At 48.7% G+C, this 19,134-nt stretch overlaps 2 protein-coding genes across 7 annotated transcripts; both read left to right on the forward strand.

Annotated features, from left to right (window-relative positions):
- Positions 1 to 405: 405 nt before the first annotated feature.
- On the forward strand, positions 406 to 3,741 carry STOML2 (stomatin like 2). Its single transcript, XM_006098714.3, has 10 exons — positions 406 to 562; positions 770 to 907; positions 1,365 to 1,464; positions 1,602 to 1,660; positions 1,752 to 1,853; positions 1,997 to 2,131; positions 2,268 to 2,412; positions 2,539 to 2,618; positions 2,854 to 2,982; positions 3,461 to 3,741. Exons 1-10 carry the CDS (start codon positions 518 to 520, stop codon positions 3,596 to 3,598), a joined length of 1,071 nt encoding a protein of 356 aa, XP_006098776.2. The 5' UTR covers positions 406 to 517; the 3' UTR covers positions 3,599 to 3,741.
- A 2,690-nt stretch (positions 3,742 to 6,431) lies between these two features.
- PIGO (phosphatidylinositol glycan anchor biosynthesis class O) lies at positions 6,432 to 14,025 on the forward strand. 6 transcript variants are annotated; one of them, XM_006098717.3, is made up of 11 exons: positions 6,432 to 6,517; positions 7,241 to 7,784; positions 8,357 to 8,500; positions 8,687 to 8,810; positions 9,323 to 9,482; positions 9,675 to 9,854; positions 10,110 to 11,631; positions 12,194 to 12,400; positions 12,613 to 12,830; positions 13,425 to 13,495; positions 13,639 to 13,957. In XM_006098717.3, the coding sequence occupies exons 2-11, from the start codon at positions 7,274 to 7,276 to the stop codon at positions 13,766 to 13,768; spliced, it is 3,267 nt and encodes a 1,088-aa protein (XP_006098779.1). In that variant the 5' UTR covers positions 6,432 to 6,517; positions 7,241 to 7,273; the 3' UTR covers positions 13,769 to 13,957. The 6 variants fall into 6 exon arrangements, with proteins under 6 accessions (XP_006098779.1, XP_006098778.1, XP_023618214.1 ...); XM_006098716.3 differs by lacking the exon at positions 6,432 to 6,517 and adding an exon at positions 6,726 to 6,873; XM_023762446.1 differs by lacking the exon at positions 6,432 to 6,517 and adding an exon at positions 6,726 to 6,864.
- The last annotated feature ends 5,109 nt before the right edge of the window (positions 14,026 to 19,134 follow it).

Here is a 19,134-nt window from a genome sequence, read left to right on the forward strand (position 1 = left end):
GGGTCAGTCCCCGGTGGGAGGGCTGGGTATATCACAGCAGGACTGCCAGAGAATGTCACTATGGCAACCGGCAACCGTGGCTACGAGTCAGCTCCAATACCCTGGTCGTTATGGTGACCGATGGACGCGGTTAGAAGCTCAGAAGGGTAAACTGTCTCTCTCTTGTGGGGGTAAGAACTCGGTGGGAGGTGTGTCTGAGCCACCAGCACACGGAATTAGCCTTCATTTTGGTCCCCGCGCCGGGGATCTTCAGCTGGATCCGCGAGAACCATAACAAGCTCCACCCTTGGGCCCTCTCTCGGTCTGCGTTTCCCAGGAAACACCTTGAAGCACGCTTCTGCCACGTAAACGCTGATTGGCTGAGTGTGAAATGAGTGAGGGAGCCAAGAGGCGACCGGAAGTGCATCCGGAGGAGTGGAAATACCGGAGGAAAAAAGGCGGAGGTCCGCCCTCTAGTCTAGAGCGGCCGCTCTGCTCCGCATCTCGTTGGTTCCGGAGGTCTCCACGGCCGTGGGAAATGCTGGCGCGCGCGGCGCGGGGCACCGGGGCCCTTTTGCTGAGGGTAGGAACAAGGCAGCCTCCTCCAAGGGTTGGGCTAGAGATCACCCGGGTCCTGATCAGGGAAGGAGAGGGATTCCAAGTTCGGTTCGAGAGCTGGGGTCAGAGGTCATGGTCCCCACGTGAGCCCTTCTCCGGCGGCGTAGGAAGATGCCTCCCGAACCGGCGCCCAGCCGGCCGGGATGTCCGCTAACCCCCGTCTTCCCTGCAGGGTTCCCTGCAGGCTTCTGGCCGCGCTCCGCGCCGTGCCTCCTCAGGATTGCCCCGAAACACCGTGGTGCTCTTTGTGCCGCAGCAGGAGGCCTGGGTGGTGGAGCGAATGGGCCGATTTCACCGCATCCTGGAGCCTGTGAGACCCTCTTCTGCTCACCCGGGCCAGCCGGACTCCCCGTTCCCTCACGATGGCGGGGGTGGTGATGAGAGTACCTCCTGGGGGTCTGCCCTCACCTTGGGCTTGCAACTCCCTCGGCCAGACCGGCCGGAGCCCAGGCTGCTGACGGTCATAACCATGCTCCCACCTCTTCCTGTTGCCCTAGCATCCTCCATCCGCGGGACTCTCCCCGACCCACTCCCAGCTGCACCCTCTGCAAGGAGAAAGATAGACTCTGCTGGCCCCCATTCCCTTGATTCTCCCATCCATTCAGAGGACAAACTTCTCATTCCTGTTCTCTTGGGCTTCCCTACCATTGACACCCCCAGCCTTCTGCTTTTCTGGGCATGTCCATTTGTTGATTCCCTACCCATTCCAGGCCTAGCTTGGATGCCAACCCCACATCCTTCTGAAGACCCATGACTCTTCTTCCCAGGGCCTGAACGTGCTCATCCCTGTGTTAGACCGGATCCGATATGTGCAGAGTCTCAAGGAAATTGTCATCAACGTGCCTGAGCAGTCGGCTGTGACTCTCGGTGAGGGGTGCAGGGTGACTTGGGTGCTCTGAGGCCAGTAGGGTGTGGTTGCTGGAGACCCAGAGCTTAGGAGAAGGAGCTGATTGGGACCTGGAGGTCTGACCTTCCTCCTTTTCTCTCCTGCTCCTGCCCTGCAGACAATGTAACTCTGCAAATCGATGGAGTCCTTTACCTGCGCATCATGGATCCTTACAAGGTATCTGTCTTCTGCTTTATTCAGCTCCTGATGTGCTCTCCTCACTAAAATCCTGCACCCAAGCTTCCTACACTGTCCATATTCCTTTCAGGCAAGCTACGGCGTGGAGGATCCTGAATATGCTGTCACCCAGCTGGCTCAGACAACCATGAGATCAGAGCTTGGCAAACTCTCTCTCGACAAAGTCTTCCGGGTAAGGGGATCTGAGCCAGAGTTAGGGTTTGAAGACATAGGCTTGGCACTCTTCAGTCCTTTCTGGGGGTCAAGATCTACCCTAGATCCTTCTCAGCTGAGTGGGTTGAGGCTTATACCTCTTTTACGCCTCTCTTCCTCCAGGAGCGGGAGTCCCTGAACGCTAACATTGTGGATGCCATCAACCAGGCTGCCGACTGCTGGGGCATCCGCTGCCTCCGTTACGAGATCAAGGACATCCACGTGCCGCCCCGGGTGAAAGAGTCCATGCAGATGCAGGTAGGGCCCAGGGAGGACTGCCCATGCTCTGCTTGTATGGGAACCTGGACTCCCCTATTGTGATGGGTGCAGTTGCAGGTCTGTGTAAGAGTTTTACTCTGATTTCTTGTTGATTGGTGTTGCTGGGGGATTGCAGGTGGAGGCAGAGCGGCGGAAACGGGCCACAGTTTTAGAGTCTGAGGGGACCCGAGAGTCAGCCATCAATGTGGCAGAAGGAAAGAAGCAGGCACAGATCCTAGCCTCGGAGGCAGAAAAGGCTGAACAAATAAATCAGGCAGCAGGTCAGCAGAGGGTAGAGCCTGAGGGAAGAGCAGGGCACGGGTCTCTGAGGGTGGGTTCTGGGGCAGGAGCTTGGGGGGATGGGGTCACCTCACCTCATGGGTCTAGTTCTGTCTCTTTTCTTCCAGGGGAAGCCAGTGCAGTTCTGGCCAAGGCCAAAGCGAAAGCTGAAGCTATTCGCATCCTGGCTGCAGCTCTGACACAACACGTGAGCGGCCCCTCGGTGGGAGTGGGAGACAGAAATTGACAGTGGAAAAGGTTCTCTTATCTACCCTTGGGAGAAGTTCCTGCCTTTGTGGGTTTTATGGAGCCAGGTTATATGATCTCTGGTGATATGCATATCCTCTTTCCAGGAACCTGACTTTTCCTCTCCACTCCCCCTCCCCACCCCACACCCTTCTCTAAGTCTGTGATCCCTGACTGTATCCCTCCTGTGGCCACAGAATGGAGATGCAGCGGCCTCACTGACTGTGGCTGAGCAGTATGTCAGCGCGTTCTCCAAACTGGCCAAGGACTCCAACACTATCCTGCTGCCCTCCAACCCCAGCGATGTCACCAGTATGGTGGCTCAGGTTAGCGTGCCCTGAGGATCTGGCACAAAGCACCAATGCCAGAGACTGAGCCCCTACCACCACCAGCACCATTTACATTACCACACGCAAGCGTGTCAGACTCTCGGCCCGCTGGCTGTGAGTTTGACATTCTTGCGAGGCTTTCAGAGTGCCCTGAGATCTAGGCCTCCCTTCATTTCCTGTAGATAATGAATCTCTAAGGATGAGATGCCCCCCTCATCCCTTGAGATAGGGAAGCTCTTAAGACTCCCCCCCGCCCCCACCCCGATATTTGTATAGTATTCTGAGGGTGGCCCTGCTCTGGTAGTTTGTAAAATTCCTAGAACTTGACTCCAAAGCTTATGAGACTGACTTTTGAGAGAGGGAAAAAGGAAAAACAAGCCGACTAACCACAGCCCCACCTTTTTTTTTTAGCTTTTGGTGGGTTGTGATATCCCTTCTGCCATATGTCCTGATGGCCCTCTCTTCCTCTTCTCAGGCCATGGGTGTGTATGGGGCCCTCACCAAAGCCCCAGTACCAGGGTCCCAGGACTCAGTCTCCCGTGGGAACAGCAGAGATGTCCAGGACACAGATGCAAGTCTTGTTGAGGAACTTGATCGAGTCAAGCTGAGTTGATGGAGCTGGGCTTGGCCAAAGAGGCTGGGACAGAGAAGCAGCACTCCCAAACTCTGGCTCTAGCCTCTTTGCTGAGAATTTGGTTATTATTTTTTTATTTGAACTTTAATCATGTAATAAACTGGCCAGTGATAAACCAGAAACTGTCCTCTCTGATTGGGAAATGACGTTGAGAAAATCATTGTTGTTTTCCTTGGATGTTCACTCCCACCCTCTAGTCCTTTCAGGTCTTGGAAGCCAATCCTCTGTGAGCAAGAATGAATCTGATATAATAGAAAATCACCCTTTTGTTTTCAGCAGAAGCTGCGGGATAGGGTGGAAGGATTAAGCCACATGTTCACTGAACTGCCAGCTGGGAGGATAGTTCCTTCCTGCCAAGTGTTGGGCTGTGAATTTGAGCAGGTGTTTGGGGGGATTTTTAATGGCAAAGAGGATTGCTCTGGCAGGGTAGTACTGCTGAATGCCTGAAGGGTCTTCAGGGAGACTGACACTTATTCATGTATTCAAAAACATTTAATGATGTCTACATCAAGCCAAGCTCAGTGCTAGACATGGTTTACAAAAACAACTGAGACTCAGCAGCCCCTGGTTTCAGAGTACCAGGTCAGGGAGAGGAGACGAACAAGGAAGCACACAGAGATACAAAGTGATAAGTGCTGTAATGGAGGAAAATTCTGGCTGAGAGATACTGGAAAGAAAAGCATGTCAGCATGTGGGCAGCAAAGTTGCCAACTCTACCATTGAGTTCAGGATGGAAAGATTAATGCATTCACCAAGCTAGGGTTTGGGACTAGAATATGCTAAGGCCCACAGATGTGACTATATGGCAAGGTCCAAATCACAGAGTCCTGAAGAGTTTGACTTTACCCTTTAGGTAGGGGGTAGGAGAGCAAATCACAGAGTCCTGAAGAGTTTGACTTTACCCTTTAGGTAGGGGGTTGGAGAGCCCATGAAGGGTTTTTCCCTGCAATATGGACAGAGGATTTGAAGGAGAAATGGGAAGCTGGACAGACTAAGAAGGCTGCTTCAGTGATCCGAGGATTTGAAGGAGAAATGGGAAGCTGGACAGACTAAGAAGGCTGCTTCAGTGATCTCTGGGAGGGTGATGAGGCCTGAACATCAGGATGGAGGTGGAGGGATAATTGGACATATTTCTGAATTAGAATTTATTCATTTATCCATTTGGTAACTATTGAACCCCAACTATATGCCAGACACCAAGGATATAGTAATGAAGAAAAAAAATTCTCTGATCTCAATGAGCTTACATTCTATTTGGAAGGAACAAACCATTAATAAGGTGTATAGTATTTCAGATGCTGGTGAGTTGTGCTAAGGAAGGGAAGGAAGATGGGGAGTTAGGGGGTGGGGGGGTGGGGATCTGTAATTTTAAATAGAGGGTTCCAGGAAGCCTCACTGATGTTACATTTGCATTTAGACGTGGAGATGAGAGGAATCTGGGAGTGAATTTGGGCATCTGGGAAGAAAGCTGACGAGATTGATTGCAAAAGTCCTGAGGCAGAGCATCTCTGTCTTATAACTGGAAGAGCAAAGGAGCTGTAGTGGATGGAACAGAATTAAGGAAACAGAAGTGACTCCTAGATGAATCAGGGAAGTGGGGAGCTGGTGTGTACACATGTAGGGCCACTACAAGAACTTAGGTTCTACTCTGGTATGAAAAACCAGAGAGAGATGTTTGGCTTTTAACAGTAGTTTTACTGCGATGTAATTCACATACAATACAATTCACCCACTGAAAGTGTAAATTCAGTAATTTGTAGCATATTCAGAGTTTTACAACCACCACAATTTTAAAACATTTTCACCACTGCTCCCTCATCCCCACCCTGCCACAAAAACCCTGTACCCATTAGCAGTCACTCTCCTCTCCCCCAGCCCTAGGCAACCACTAGTCACTTTCTATCTCTCTAGATTTTGATATTCATATAAATGGAATAATGTAATATGTGTTATTTTGTGATTGGCTTCTTTCACATAATGTTTTTGAGGTTCATCCACGTAGTAGCATTCCTTTTTATGGCTAAACAATATTACATTGTATAGATATACCATATTTTGTTTATCCATTCATTAGTGAGGGCTATATGGGTAGGTTTCACCTTTGAACTATTATGGGTAATGCTGCTGTGAACATTAATGTGCACGTTTTTGTTTGGATATATGTTTTCATTCCTCTTAGGTGTATACCTAGGAGTGGAATTGCTTGATCTATGTTTAACTTTTTGAAGAATTGCTAGACTACTTTCCATCCCAACAGCAGTATATGAGGGTTCAGATTTCTCCACATCCACGCCAATATTTGCTATTTGTCTTTTTTATTATAACCATCCTAGTGGTTATAATATATATCTCTAGTATTTCCCTGATGGCTAATGCTGAACAGCTTTTCATGTATTTATTGGTCATTTATATATTTTTGGAGAAATGTGTATTCAGATCCTTAGCTCATTTTTAGATGGTATTATTTGCCTTTTATTGAGTTGTAAGATTCAGTGAGAGACTTGGAGAGGGGGAATAATAAAATCAGTTGGAGTCAGCTAAAGGAAACGGGGAATGCAAATACCATATATCCCTATTTTACAGATGAGGTAACATCCAATAATGACAGTGAGTGGAGGATCTAGGGTTTAAGCGGTTTGACTCAGAGACCTAGCTCTTAGTCTTAACCAAGAATGGACAGCGGTTCCCTGAATTTGCCTAACTTTGTTTCTTGTACCCAATTCTCCTAAATTACTACAATCTCACATCAAACTTCCTCTTGCCCTGCGCTCCTTGCCGAACTTGCTCGTAGGCGCCGGCAGATGGCGATGTGGCCCCGCGGGCCGCTCTGCTCGGCGCGCGCACCTCTGTGGTCTCAAGACCCAGGCGCCTCCGATGCACTTCCGGGCGCCGTTCAAGGTGAGCTAGGGGCTCCGAGGCCCTCCTCGAAGAAAGGGAACTTTCCACCAGCTCGCAGCCTAGGTGCACAGGACTGGGGTTAGGCTGCCCAGGCGGAGGCCGAGTAACCACCAGAGGACGCAGAGCCGTCCGGACGACTGGATTCCCGGCGAGGCCCAACCGCCTCTAGACCCCGCCGGCTCTGCCCCGCGGCCCCGAGGAGGTCGCGCCCCGGTCCGGCGATCCTGGGTTTCCGGAAGCGGGTGTGACTGCTCCCCTGCGTCTCCTCGGCCGCGCCAGGCGGCGCCGTCAGCCTGTCCCGCAGGTTCCCCGGAGGCTGCGAGCCCTGACCACCCAGGGGTGTTGAGGTGGGCAAGGTGAGGTGGAGAAACGGGCCATCCGCGAGCAGTCTACCACTTGGAATAAGTCCCCCCTCGTGGACTGCTTTTCATCACTAGTGTCTCCTGGAGTCCGTGTGCGAATTCCTGTGCCCCGCTCCCAAAGATCCTGATTCGGGAGATCTGGGGTGGGGGCCAGGGAATCAGCACTTTTAAATGGCCACTCCAGGTTGATGCCCAGTCTGCAGACCTCACCGTCAGAAGCACTGGTGTCCCTGGTGGAGAGGAACAGTGCCCTGGGTTGGCTATGGAACTGCTTTATCTTCAGCAAGGCTTCCAGGAGGAAGTGACTCTAGCTGGGCTTTCATTGAGGCACCAGAATACCCAATGGTTCTTTGCCCCACAGTGATGCATTCTCCGCCCGGCCGCCACCACTAGGATGCAGAAGATCTCGGTGCTGCTCTTCCTGGTCTGGGTCTGCTTCCTCTTCTACGCTGGCATTGCCCTCTTCACCAGTGGTTTCCTGCTCACCCGTTTGGAGCTCACCAACCATAGCAGCTGCCAAGAGCCCCCAGGCCCTGGGCCTCTGCCATGGAGGAGCCAGGGGGAGCCCGGGGCCTGCTGGATGGCTTCCCGATTCTCCCGGGTTGTGTTGGTGCTGATAGATGCTCTGAGATTTGACTTCGCCCAGCCACAGCGCTCACACGTTCCTGGGGAGCCTTCCGTCTCCCTGCCCTTCCTGGGCAAATTGGGCTCCTTGCAAAGGATCCTGGAGACTCAACCCCACCATGCCAGGCTCTACCAATCTAAGGCTGATCCTCCCACTACGACCATGCAGCGCCTGAAGGCCCTCACCACTGGCTCACTGCCTACCTTTATTGATGCTGGCAGTAACTTTGCCAGCTACGCCATAGTGGAAGACAATCTCATTAAGCAGCTCACCAGTGCAGGTCAGTCTAGGCCTCTTTGGAGGCTAGAAGTACTTTGACAGGTTTCTTCTTTAGAAGAACTTCAGGTGTCTAGCTGCATGCTTGACATTGCTGGGGGGAGGGAGGGGGGAGAAAGAGGCCAGGTTCCTGAATGCAGGGAGCACAAGTCTAGGCTTTGCCCTTCTGAAGTTCCTAATGTGCATGGGGTATGGTTTTACTTTTGGGCGCTCTCAGTAAAGGAGCAGGAGAGAGACGAAGAGGAGAAGATGTGGATCGGGACAGTGTCACAAGTTGTCCATTCATTGACTTGGAAAAAGCAAGACACACCCAGGAAAAACAGCAGCAGAGATAGCCAGAGACCGAGAACTAGCAGAGCTTTTTGTAGGAACAAGGAGTGAGAGGTCTGGGTGGAGTATGGTTATCAGGAAAAGCTTCCTAGCAGAAAATTTTAGACTTTTAAGGATAAAGAATTGCTGGATGGGATTTCTTTGCCTTAAAGTACATGGCTGGGATTTCTGATGGGTTTTAAAGGGCCTCCTCTCCTCTTTTCCCCTGCCCTGTTCAGGCTGTGACCCACTCTCATGCCCCTGCAGGAAGGCGTGTGGTCTTCATGGGAGATGATACCTGGAAAGATCTTTTTCCTGGAGCTTTCTCCCAAGCTTTCTTCTTCTCCTCCTTCAATGTCAGAGACCTACACACAGTGGACAATGGCATCATGGAACATCTCTACCCAACCAGTGAGCATAGGGCCAGAGGCAGGCCTAAGTGTGGGGGCTGGGAGGGCTGCTTCAGTCCTCAGATTCTGAGCCTTCAATGGGTGCAGTGGCCTGGGCTTGATGCTCCTGGACATAGGAGCACCAGAGCCTGGCTGGGTTTGAGGAGTGGGCCTTAGTCCCCTGTGCTCAGTCTTCTCCCCTTCACAGTGGACAGTGGTGAATGGGATGTGCTGATTGCTCACTTCCTGGGTGTGGATCACTGTGGTCACAAGCACGGACCTCACCACCCTGAAATGGCCAAGAAACTTAGCCAAATGGACCAGGTGATCCAGTGAGTGTGGGATATTGGCTGGGAGATGGGGTTTGTGTCTGAGAATCTCAGGATAAGTGGTCCCAAGAGGAAAAGTCCTTACATTGGAGCCTCTTTCCTGGGTGGATCTGTCTTCTCTAGGCCATTTTCTGAAGCTAGGGGTCTCATCCATCTTGAGTAGTTTAGTGTGTGGCTTTGGGCAATAAGGTTATTACTGAAGAGGTATCTCTCTAGGCCAGTGATGGCGAACCTTTTGAGCTCGGCGTGCCAGCATTTTGAAAAACCCTAACTTAACTCTGGTGCCGTGTCACATATAGAAATTTTTTGATATTTGCAACCATAGTAAAACAAAGACTTATATTTTTGATATTTGTTTTATATATTTAAATGCCATTTAACAAAGAAAAATCAACCAAAAAATGAGTTCGCGTGTCACCTCTGACCCTAATAATGGAAATTATGGCTGGGGGTGAATGGGCCCCTGAGAAAAATCTTTATCCGTCCTTACCTCCTGACACATTCTTGGCCCCCAGGGGAATTGTCGAACGTCTGGAGAATGACACACTGCTGGTGGTGATTGGGGACCACGGGATGACCAAGAGTGGGGACCATGGAGGGGACAGTGAGCTGGAGATCTCGGCCGCCCTTTTTCTGTACAGTCCCACAGCTCTCTTCCTGCGGGCCCCACCAGAGGTGAGGCCTGAGTTGTGCTTTGGTTTCCAGGTTGTCAACCCTTGTCATGATAATAGCCTCTATTTTAGGCCTCAAGTTGATGACCTCTTGGCATCCCCCATTCTCATTTCCTACCTACACCCTTATGTCTCCCATCCCAAACACTGACTTCAGCTCTGTGGTGAACCTATTGACCCCCGTCCTCTCCTCTAGGAGCCAGAGGTAGTTCCTCAAATCAGCCTTGTGCCTACGCTGGCCCTGCTGCTGGGCCTGCCCATCCCATTTGGTAACATCGGGGAGGTGATGGCTGAGCTGTTCTCAGCGGTTGAAGACTCCCAGCCTCATTCCTCTGCTCTGGCCCAAGCTACAGCTCTCTATCTCAATGCCCAGCAGGTAAGTAATGGGCTGGGCTTCCAGGTTACTGAGCTAGGACAGACATGGGAAAAGCATAATGACCCACTCTTGTCCTCTGTTTAGTCTTAATCTCACCTTCCATAGCCATGTCCTCCTTCCATTATCCTTCCCTTCCCCCCTGTCCTGGACAGAGTTTGGGTCCCTGATTTCTAGGTACCCTTTTTGGTAATACCTGTCTTTGCCTCTGTCCTAACATCTGATCTGTGCCCCTTGGCCTCTGACCTTTTCTGCCAGGTATTTCGATTTCTTCACACCTACTCAGCTGCTGCACAGGACCTCCAAGTTGAGGAGTTTCATCGGCTGAACAACCTCTTCTCCAAGGCCTCTGCTGACTACCTACGGCTTCTGCAGAGCCCCCAGGGGGCCGAAGCAGCCCTACAGACTGTGATTACTGAGCTGCAGGAGTTCCTGCGGGGAGTTCGGGCCATGTGCATTGAGTCGTGGGCTCGGTTTTCTCTGGTCCGCATGGCAGGGGGTGCTGCTCTTTTGGCTGCTGCCTGCTTTCTCTGCCTGCTGATAGCCCAGTGGGCAACATCCCCAGGCTTTCACCTCCGCCCTCTCCTCCTAATACCCGTGGCCTGGGGTCTGGCTGGGGTTGTAGTGTGTGCTGGCCTTCTGGCAACTACTGAGCTGAAGCTGGATCCAGTGGTTCTAGGCGCTATGGCTGCAATGGGTTCAGTTCTGCATATTCTGTGGAAAGCCTGGGCTGGCTGGGGGTCCAAGAGGCCTCTTGCAGCCTTGCTTCCCTTTCCCAGGCCTGTTCTGTTACTTCTGCTCATTCGCTTTGCTGCTTTCTTCTCTGATAGCTTTGTTGTAGCCGAGGCCAGGGCCATCCGCTTCCTTTTGGGCTCACTTATCTTGCTCCTGGTTGCCCAGCTTCACTGGGAGGGCAAGCTGCTGCCACCTAAGCTCCTCACAATACCCCGCTTTTCGGCCCAAACAGGCCCCTCACGGCACAAGGGAACGCATGCCCTGGGGCTTGGAGTTGGATTGCTTTTGTGTATAAGGCTAGCTGGGCTTTTTCATCGCTGCCCTGAAGAGACTCCTGCTTGCCACTCCTCTCCCTGGCTGAGTCCCCTGGCGTCCATGGTGGGTGGTCGAGCTAAGAATTTGTGGTATGGAGCTTGTGTGGGGGCCCTGGTGGCCCTGTTAGCTGCTGTGCGCCTGTGGCTTCGCCGCTACGGTAATCTCAAGAGCCCCGAGCCCCCTGTGCTCTTTGTGCGCTGGGGGCTGCCCCTAATGGTCCTGGGCACTGCTGCCTACTGGGCATTGTCATCGGGAGCTGATGAAGCACCCCCACGTCTCCGAGCCCTGGTTACTGGTGCATCAGTTGTGCTGCCTAGGGCTGTTGCAGGGTTGGCTGCTTCAGGGCTCTTGCTGTTGCTCTGGAGGCCTGTGACGGTGCTGGCAAAGGCGACGATGGGTGCTCCAAGGATGAGGACTGTCCTCACTCCCTTCTCAGGCCCCCCCACTTCTCAGGCTGACCTGGATTATGTGGTTCCTCAAATCTACCGACATATGCAGGAGGAGATCCGGGGCCGGCTGGAGAGAACCAAATCTCAGGGTCCCCTGACTGTGGCTGCCTATCAGTTGGGGAGTGTCTACTCAGCTGCTATGGTCACGGCCCTCACCCTCTTGGCCTTCCCACTTCTGCTATTGCACGCAGAGCGCATCAGCCTTGTGTTCCTGCTTCTGTTTCTGCAGAGCTTCCTTCTCCTGCATCTGCTTGCTGCTGGGATACCCATCACTACCTCTGGTAAATACATATCTCAGCCCTGATTAATCCAAGGACAGTAGGGATATGAGTTTGTTTTCAGGCTGGTGTTGCTCCTCAGGTTCTTCACCTTGACACAGGCTCTACTACCTCACACAGTTGGGAGGGTCTTTGTGATGTTCTCTCTTATCTGCTGTAACCAAGCTAATTGATTCCTACCATTAGCTCTGGGGGCCAGCAAGGTTCGTGAAGGAGGGAGACAAGGAGTACTGTAAGACTCATTCTTAAGGAAATGCTGCATGAGTGCATTTTCTGATTTTCCAGTCATGGGAGTGGTGAATTACCCGTATATAATGTCATAGTGAGCTATGTGTATATGGGGGAGAAAAGAAATTGACCACAGAGGGGTTCGGATTAGAGTAATGGGGTTTTGTGTCTCAGCGGGCATTAGTATAACAGAATATTGACGATAGGAGGCTGGGGTGATGGGCATGTGTGTGTATGAGAATTAGCATTGAAGCAGTAGTAGTATATGATCGTGGGGCGGTAGGCTATGGATTAGGAAATGGGATAGGACTATAAAGAGGCATGTTTCTTTCCCCAGGTCCTTTTACTGTGCCGTGGCAGGCAGTCTCAGCTTGGGCCCTCATGGCCACACAGACCTTCTATTCCACGGGTCACCAGCCTGTCTTTCCAACCATCCATTGGCACGCGGCCTTCGTGGGATTCCCAGAGGGTCATGGCTCCTCTACCTGGCTGCCTGCTTTGCTGGTGGGAGCCAACACCTTTGCCTCCCACCTCCTCTTTGCAGGTACCTCCTCACTCCTTTGCTCCCACTGTTTACTCTGGCTTTGCAGAAGGAAAGGAACCCCCTGGATTTGAGTGGGGACATGTAATTTTGTTGGATCTCTGGCACCCCTTGGCCTATGTTAATTGGAGGCTGAGTGAACTAGGGTGGTTGAGGGCCAGGTTGCCTGGACCCTGGGTCCTCCATTGATTCTGCCCTGCCTTCCTCTGAGGCAGTAGGTTGCCCATTGCTCCTGCTCTGGCCCTTCCTGTGTGAGAGCCAAGGGTCCCAGAAGAGGCGGCAGCCCCACGGGAATGAAGCTGAGGCCAGAGTTGGGCCTGAGGAGGAGGAGGAGGAGCCACTGATGGAGATGCGGCTCCGGGATGCGCCTCACCACTTCAATGTAGCACTGCTGCAGCTGGGCCTCAAGTACCTCTTTGTCCTTGGTATTCAGGTGGGTTCAGGGGGAGATCATGGAATTAGTGACCTTTTCTCATGTGTGTACATCACATCCCTTCTTTCATACTTTGCCAAAACCCTGGGAGAGAGCTTTGACTGGGGTTCAGATAAGTGAAGTGGTTGCCCAAGGTTAGGGAGCTCCAATGGCAGTATTGAAACTTGAACCTAGACTTAGATTGTTTCCTCTCTACGAGCTAGATGTAGACCCTGTTGTTGCATTGGGATCACTCTATTGGTGTTCTGACGGGAAAAACTGAAGTGATGGCCAGGATTCTTTCCCAAGCTGTGGTCAGGGATCCTCCTCCTTTCCTTCAGACGCAGGGGTGTGATTGTGACATCTTCCTCCACCTGGGAGGCAGAGCCTGAGTGTTAGCAGCACAAATGGATAGTGTTTGCCCAAGATCACCCAGCGAGTCATGGTGGGGCCAGGCGAAGAATTAGATCTCTAAGTGTTGGCCCAAGCCCAGTTTTTTTCCCACTGGCACATAGTACTTCCTACTCGCTCATTCTTCACAGGGGCCCACAGCAACTCTCTTTGACCTGCTTCCTCCTCTTCCCAAGTAACTTGGCTCCTCCTCTCCTCCCTCAGATTCTGGCCTGTGCTTTGGCAGCCTCCATCCTCCGCAGGCACCTCATGGTCTGGAAGGTGTTCGCCCCCAAGTGAGTGGATTTTGCTTGAGAAGTAGAGGGTGAAACTGGGAACAAAGAATGAACATCCAGAGTGGACAGGGTTTTGCCTCAGCAGGGAAAAGGCTCTAGACCTACTCTCAGTGTCCCCTGATACCCTCCACCTTTCTTTGCAGGTTCATTTTTGAGGCCATGGGCTTCATTGTGAGCAGCGTGGGACTGTTCCTGGGCCTCGCTTTGGTGATGCGAGTGGATGGTGCTGTGAGCTCCTGGTTCCAACAGCTAGTTCTGGCCCAGCAGAGGTAGCCTAGGCTGTGGGTGTTGACTCCTGGCTGTGCGGAGAACTGAAGAACAATCTAGTCTGGCCTGTAAGGGTGCTGGATCATCTGCAAGAGAGGCTCAGCCGCACCTCTTACCACCATGCAGCCAGGAGCTACTGGCATCTGGGACTTTATTATTTTATAATTAAAAAGCATAGTGGGGCTTGATCTTTAACTCCTGTTTCAAATGCATCTTTGGGACTGGGGGTGGTCTCCAAAGTGGAATAAAATAATGTAAATGAGTGTGTTTGAGATGTGGGGAAGCCCCCACTGTCCTGTATGGGCTAGCGGGAGTGTAAGTCACCCTTCCCACCTGGCACAGATGGGATCAGTTCTGCAGAACTGCTGTACCTAAGAACCTTTGGGAAATAGTTGCAGTGGTGTGAATTCACTTCCCCCAGCTCTTCCCAAATCATGCTTTGACTGTTAAAAAAAAATGGCTGAAAACACAAGCCCAGGCATCTTGGAGCACACAGACTTTCACTGCCTGAGTAGTGCTGTCTCCTCTACTGTGTGCTTCAATCCAGAACACCCTTTGCCTTCACTTCTGTGGAGGCCTCCCTAGTTTCCCAACCAGTGTTGCCTTTTATTAGACCTACTTGCCCAGCTTAAAGCATTCTACTTTGTCCCATTGATTATTCCTAACTTGATGCCAAAACTGTATGAATCTAATGCTCCTCATATTTATCTCGTGTCCTCCATCCACCTCCCTACTCCTGTAGCATGTGGAAGTGCTGACATGAAATCCCTGTGGAGATGTCCATCAAAAGAGTGAGGAACAGGCTCTGAGGAGAAAGGTCAGGACTGCGGTTTGAGGTTTGAGAGTACTCAGGACAGGATGAGATAAGACCACTGAAAGAAGAGTGGATGTTAAAACTGTGGGATAACATCTACCTTTACCTCACAAGTTAAGAAGAGAAACTGAGTAGCAGTGTTTGTGCAGTAAAGGCATTCACTGCTGTGGTAGCTAAAGGAAGAGTCCTAATTATTAATGGCCAACAGTCCTTAGTGCTAATAAAGGTCAAATAGGAAGATGATGAAAAGTGTACTGTTTCACGCAATTAGAGGATAGGACATTAGATCCTGGCAGGGATAGACTTAATAATGCAAGGGGAGAAGTTAGGCCCCAGCTAGCCTATAAGATGAATTAGAAAAAGTCCCTTACCCTCCCTCAATCTGGTGGACACAACTCCCAGGCATCATTTAGTGAGCAGACAATGCCTTTGTGAAAAGAAATAAAGACCTTTTCTCCATCTCAAGACACAGGGGAAGGATTTTAGGTACATCCCCGCCTCCTGATTTTCTTTGTTGGGAGTCCCCTTCCCTGGAGCCTAAAGATAATCTGATCTGCCAACCACTGTTTCCTTTTCTCCCAAAATATCTACAAGATTCTTTTAGAGAAAGACCTGTTAGCACATTGATTTATACCAGTGATTCTCAACCTTCTGGCCCTTTAAATATAGTTCCTCATGTTGTGACCCAACCATAAAATTATTTTTGTTGCCACTTCATAACTGTAATGTTGCTACTGTTATGAATGGTAATGTAAATATCTGATATGCAGGATGGTCTTAGGCGACCCCTGTGAAAGGGTCGTTCGACCGCCAAAGGGGTCTCAACCCACAGGTTGAGAACCGCTGGTTTATACTATTAAAAATTTGTATCCCTGCCTTTTACTTGACATCAGAGAGCCCCTTCCACACTAATTCATTGTGTTTATTTTTAAAAAAGAGCTTTACAGAGGCACAATTTACCATAACATTTACCCATTTAAAGTCTACAATTTAATGATTTTTAGTATATTCACAGAGTTATACAGCCATCACTACAATCAGTCTTAGAACATTTCACCAACCCACAAAGAAACTAGATACTTTTTCCTATTACCCTCCATGCCTCCCCCTGCACCACCAGCCCTAGGCGACCACTATTCTGGACACTTCGTAAAAATGTATGGCCTTTTGTGACTAGCTTCTTCCATTCAGCATAATGTTTTCAAGATGCATCCATATAGTACCATGTATCACTACTTCATTCTTTTTCTCTCTTAAAATTCAGGTAAAATTCACATAACATAAAATTAACCATTTAAAAGTATATAGCCTGGCCCTGAGCAGTTTGGCTCAGTGGATAGAGTGTCAGCTTGTGGACTGAAGGGTCCCGGGTTTGATTCAGTCAAGGGCATAGGCCCAAGTTGGGGGCTCAATCCCCAGTAGAGAACATGCAGGAGGCAGCCAATCAATGATTCTCATCATTGATGTTTCTATCTCCCTCTTCCTCTCTGAAATCAATAAAAATATATTGAAAAAAATAAAAGTGTACAATTCAGACCTTCCCTTAGGGAAAGGCAGGGGGTCTTATTGTAGTATGCAATTAGACAGACAATGAGCAGAACAAGGACAATGGGCCAGGTACAGAAAGTCACCTAGATGGAAAGCCCCAGGTGCCTAACAAAGGACCTCCCCTAAAATCATCCTTAAAACCCTTAGGATGGAGGACTCCCATGCTTTCCCTCCCACTCCCTGCCCCAGGCAGGTTACCTGGCTTCCTTTCTCCCAAGCTCCAAGGGCCCTTTACCTCCATAACTCATTTCCTAAGCCCATTTCTTCTAGGAATTACTTTTTCTACCTCTGTAATTTACCCAATAAATGTTCTCTTGAAAACAAACGAAAGTGTACAATTCATTGGCCCTTAGTACATTTACAGTGTCTTACCACCACTACTATTTCCAGAATATTTCCATCACCCCCAAAAGAAATCACTTATCCATTAGCAGTCACTTCCAATCCTCTTTGCCCCCAGCCTGTGACAACCACTAATGTGTTTTCTGTTTCTGTGGATTTGCCTATTCTGGATACTTCATATAAATTGATTCATATAATATGTGGTCTTTTATGTCTGGTTTCTTTCACTCAGCCTAATGTTTTCAAGGTTCATCTATGTTGCAGTGTGAATTAGTACTTTGTTTTTTATGGTCAATTCCATTGTATGGATATAGCACATTTTGTTTATTCATGTACTGATGGACATTTGGGTTGTTTGCACCTTTTACTTTATTATTTGTATTATATATATATTATTGTATATAATTTATATTATTGATTTCAGAGAGGAAGGGAGAGAGAGGGAGAAACATCAATGATGACAGAATTATTGATCGACTGCCTCCCACATGCCCCACACTGGGGACAGCCCACAACCTGGGCATGTACCCTGACCGGGAATCAACCTCCTGGTTCATAGGTCTACGCTTAACCACTGAGCCACGCAGGCTGAGCAGATCCTTTGTTTTTTAATTGGCTTTTCTTTTTATCATTGAGTTATAAACATTGTTTATATATTCTAGATACAAGTCCTTTATCACATATATGATTTGAAAATATTCTATCCATTCTGTGGGTCATCTTTTCATTTTCTTTTTTTAAAAACATATTTTATTGGTTTTTTACAGAGAGGAAGGGAGAGGGATAAAGAGTTAGAAACATCGATCAGCTGCCTCCTGCACACCCCCTACTGGGGATGTGCCCACAACCAAGGTACATGCCCTTGACTGGAATCGAACCCGGGATGCTTCAGTTCGCAGGCCAACACTCTATCGACTGAGCCAAACTGGTCAGGGCTCTTTTCATTTTCTTGACAGTGTCCTTTGAAGCACAGAATTTTAAAGTTTTGTTTGTTCATTTGTCTGAAGGAGACTGGCAGCCTTACTATTTAGTTATACTGCTAATTAACCTATTTATATAGCACATAAAAATAAAATTTTAAAGTTTTGATGTTCATTTTATTCTATTTTTTCTTTTGCCATGTTGTTCTCTTCATATCATATGTAAAAAACTATTATCAAGTGCTACAATTTAGTTTTAGAAAATTTTCATCACTTCCACAAATTCCCTGTCTTTGTTTACAATCAATCCCCTCCCACTCTTTTTGTCTTTATAATTTATCTTTTCTGGACATTTCATATTAATGGAATGCAATATGTGGTCTTTTGGTTTGGTTTCTTTGACTTAGAATAAGGTTGTGAGATTCATCCATATTGGTACATTATCACTTTATGACTTATTGCTGAGTCATATATTCCATTGCATGGCTATGATCTGATGGACATTTGGATTATTTCCAGTTTTTAAAAGCATTGTGAATATGTTTTTAAAAACTGCTATGAGTGCCCTGGCCGAGGACTGAAAGGTCGGGTTGCAGCATGTACCTTGCTTACAGGTTCCATCCTGTGCGGGAGGCAACAATAGATGTACCTCTCTCACATCGATGTTTCTCTCTGTGTCTCTTCCTCCCTTCCACTCTCTAAAAATCAGTGGAAAAATATATATATCTTCAGTGAGGATTAACAACAACAACAAAATAAACTACTATGAGCATTTGCATACAAGTCTGTTTTCATTTCTCTTGGGAGGATTTTGTTAATATAAAAACATTCAAACCTATAAAGAATTTTTGTGAGTTTATTGAGCCAACCTGTCCACAGTTGCTAGGAAGCAGAATCTCAATGGATTGGGATAATGCTCTGGAGAATGGTATTTTTTCACCTTGTTTTATACATTACATCAAAGGAGGAGACATAAGTGGGTTACATGAAATCCATTGGTGATAGATTAGGGAGGCAGGAGAAAGCAAAAGGGGGGGAACCTCTGGGATTGTATAAAAAGTAAAATGATAGACACATTACTTAGGTGGGATAGTTAGCAGTCAACAACATGATAATAACAATGAAGGAATTTGTGGTATCTGTCCTGGAGCCCAGGATATTTGGTTGTGCCCTGAGGGGTCCAAAAAAAGTTACAAGTTACCCTGACGTTTCAATAATATGTTATCGTAGATGCAAAAAGACAATAAGCTCAGTTAAGGTAAAAGTTGACCTCATCAGGGAAGATACAGGCTTAGGAGGTGACTACCCACCATAACTGCTTTTAGTTAAAGTTTAATTTCAGACCATCCTTTGTGGTTACTTTAGGTCTTTGAGTTTGCAAGACTCCCATGCAGACCTCTGAGTTTGTCAGGTTAGCATGTGGCCCCTTTCGTCCACATTTTCTTGGAGTGGAATTGCTAGGTCATATAAGTTTATGATTAACTTTTAAAGAAACTGACAAACTTTTCCAAAGTAACTGTACTATTTTAAATTCCCATCTTTAATGTATGAGGATTCCAGTTTCTCCACATTTTCGCCAACATTTGGTATTACCTGTCTTTTTTATTATAACTATTCTTTGTGTGTATGTGCATAATGGTATCTCATGGTTTTAATTTGTATTTCCCTAATGGTTAATGACGTTGAGCATCTTTTTGTGTGCTTCTTAGCTATTCATGTATCTTTTCTGGTAAGATATCAGCTCGTTT

Source organism: Myotis lucifugus, unplaced genomic scaffold, assembly GCF_000147115.1.
Source record: "Myotis lucifugus unplaced genomic scaffold, Myoluc2.0 scaffold_246, whole genome shotgun sequence".
Lineage (NCBI taxonomy): Eukaryota > Metazoa > Chordata > Mammalia > Chiroptera > Vespertilionidae > Myotis > Myotis lucifugus.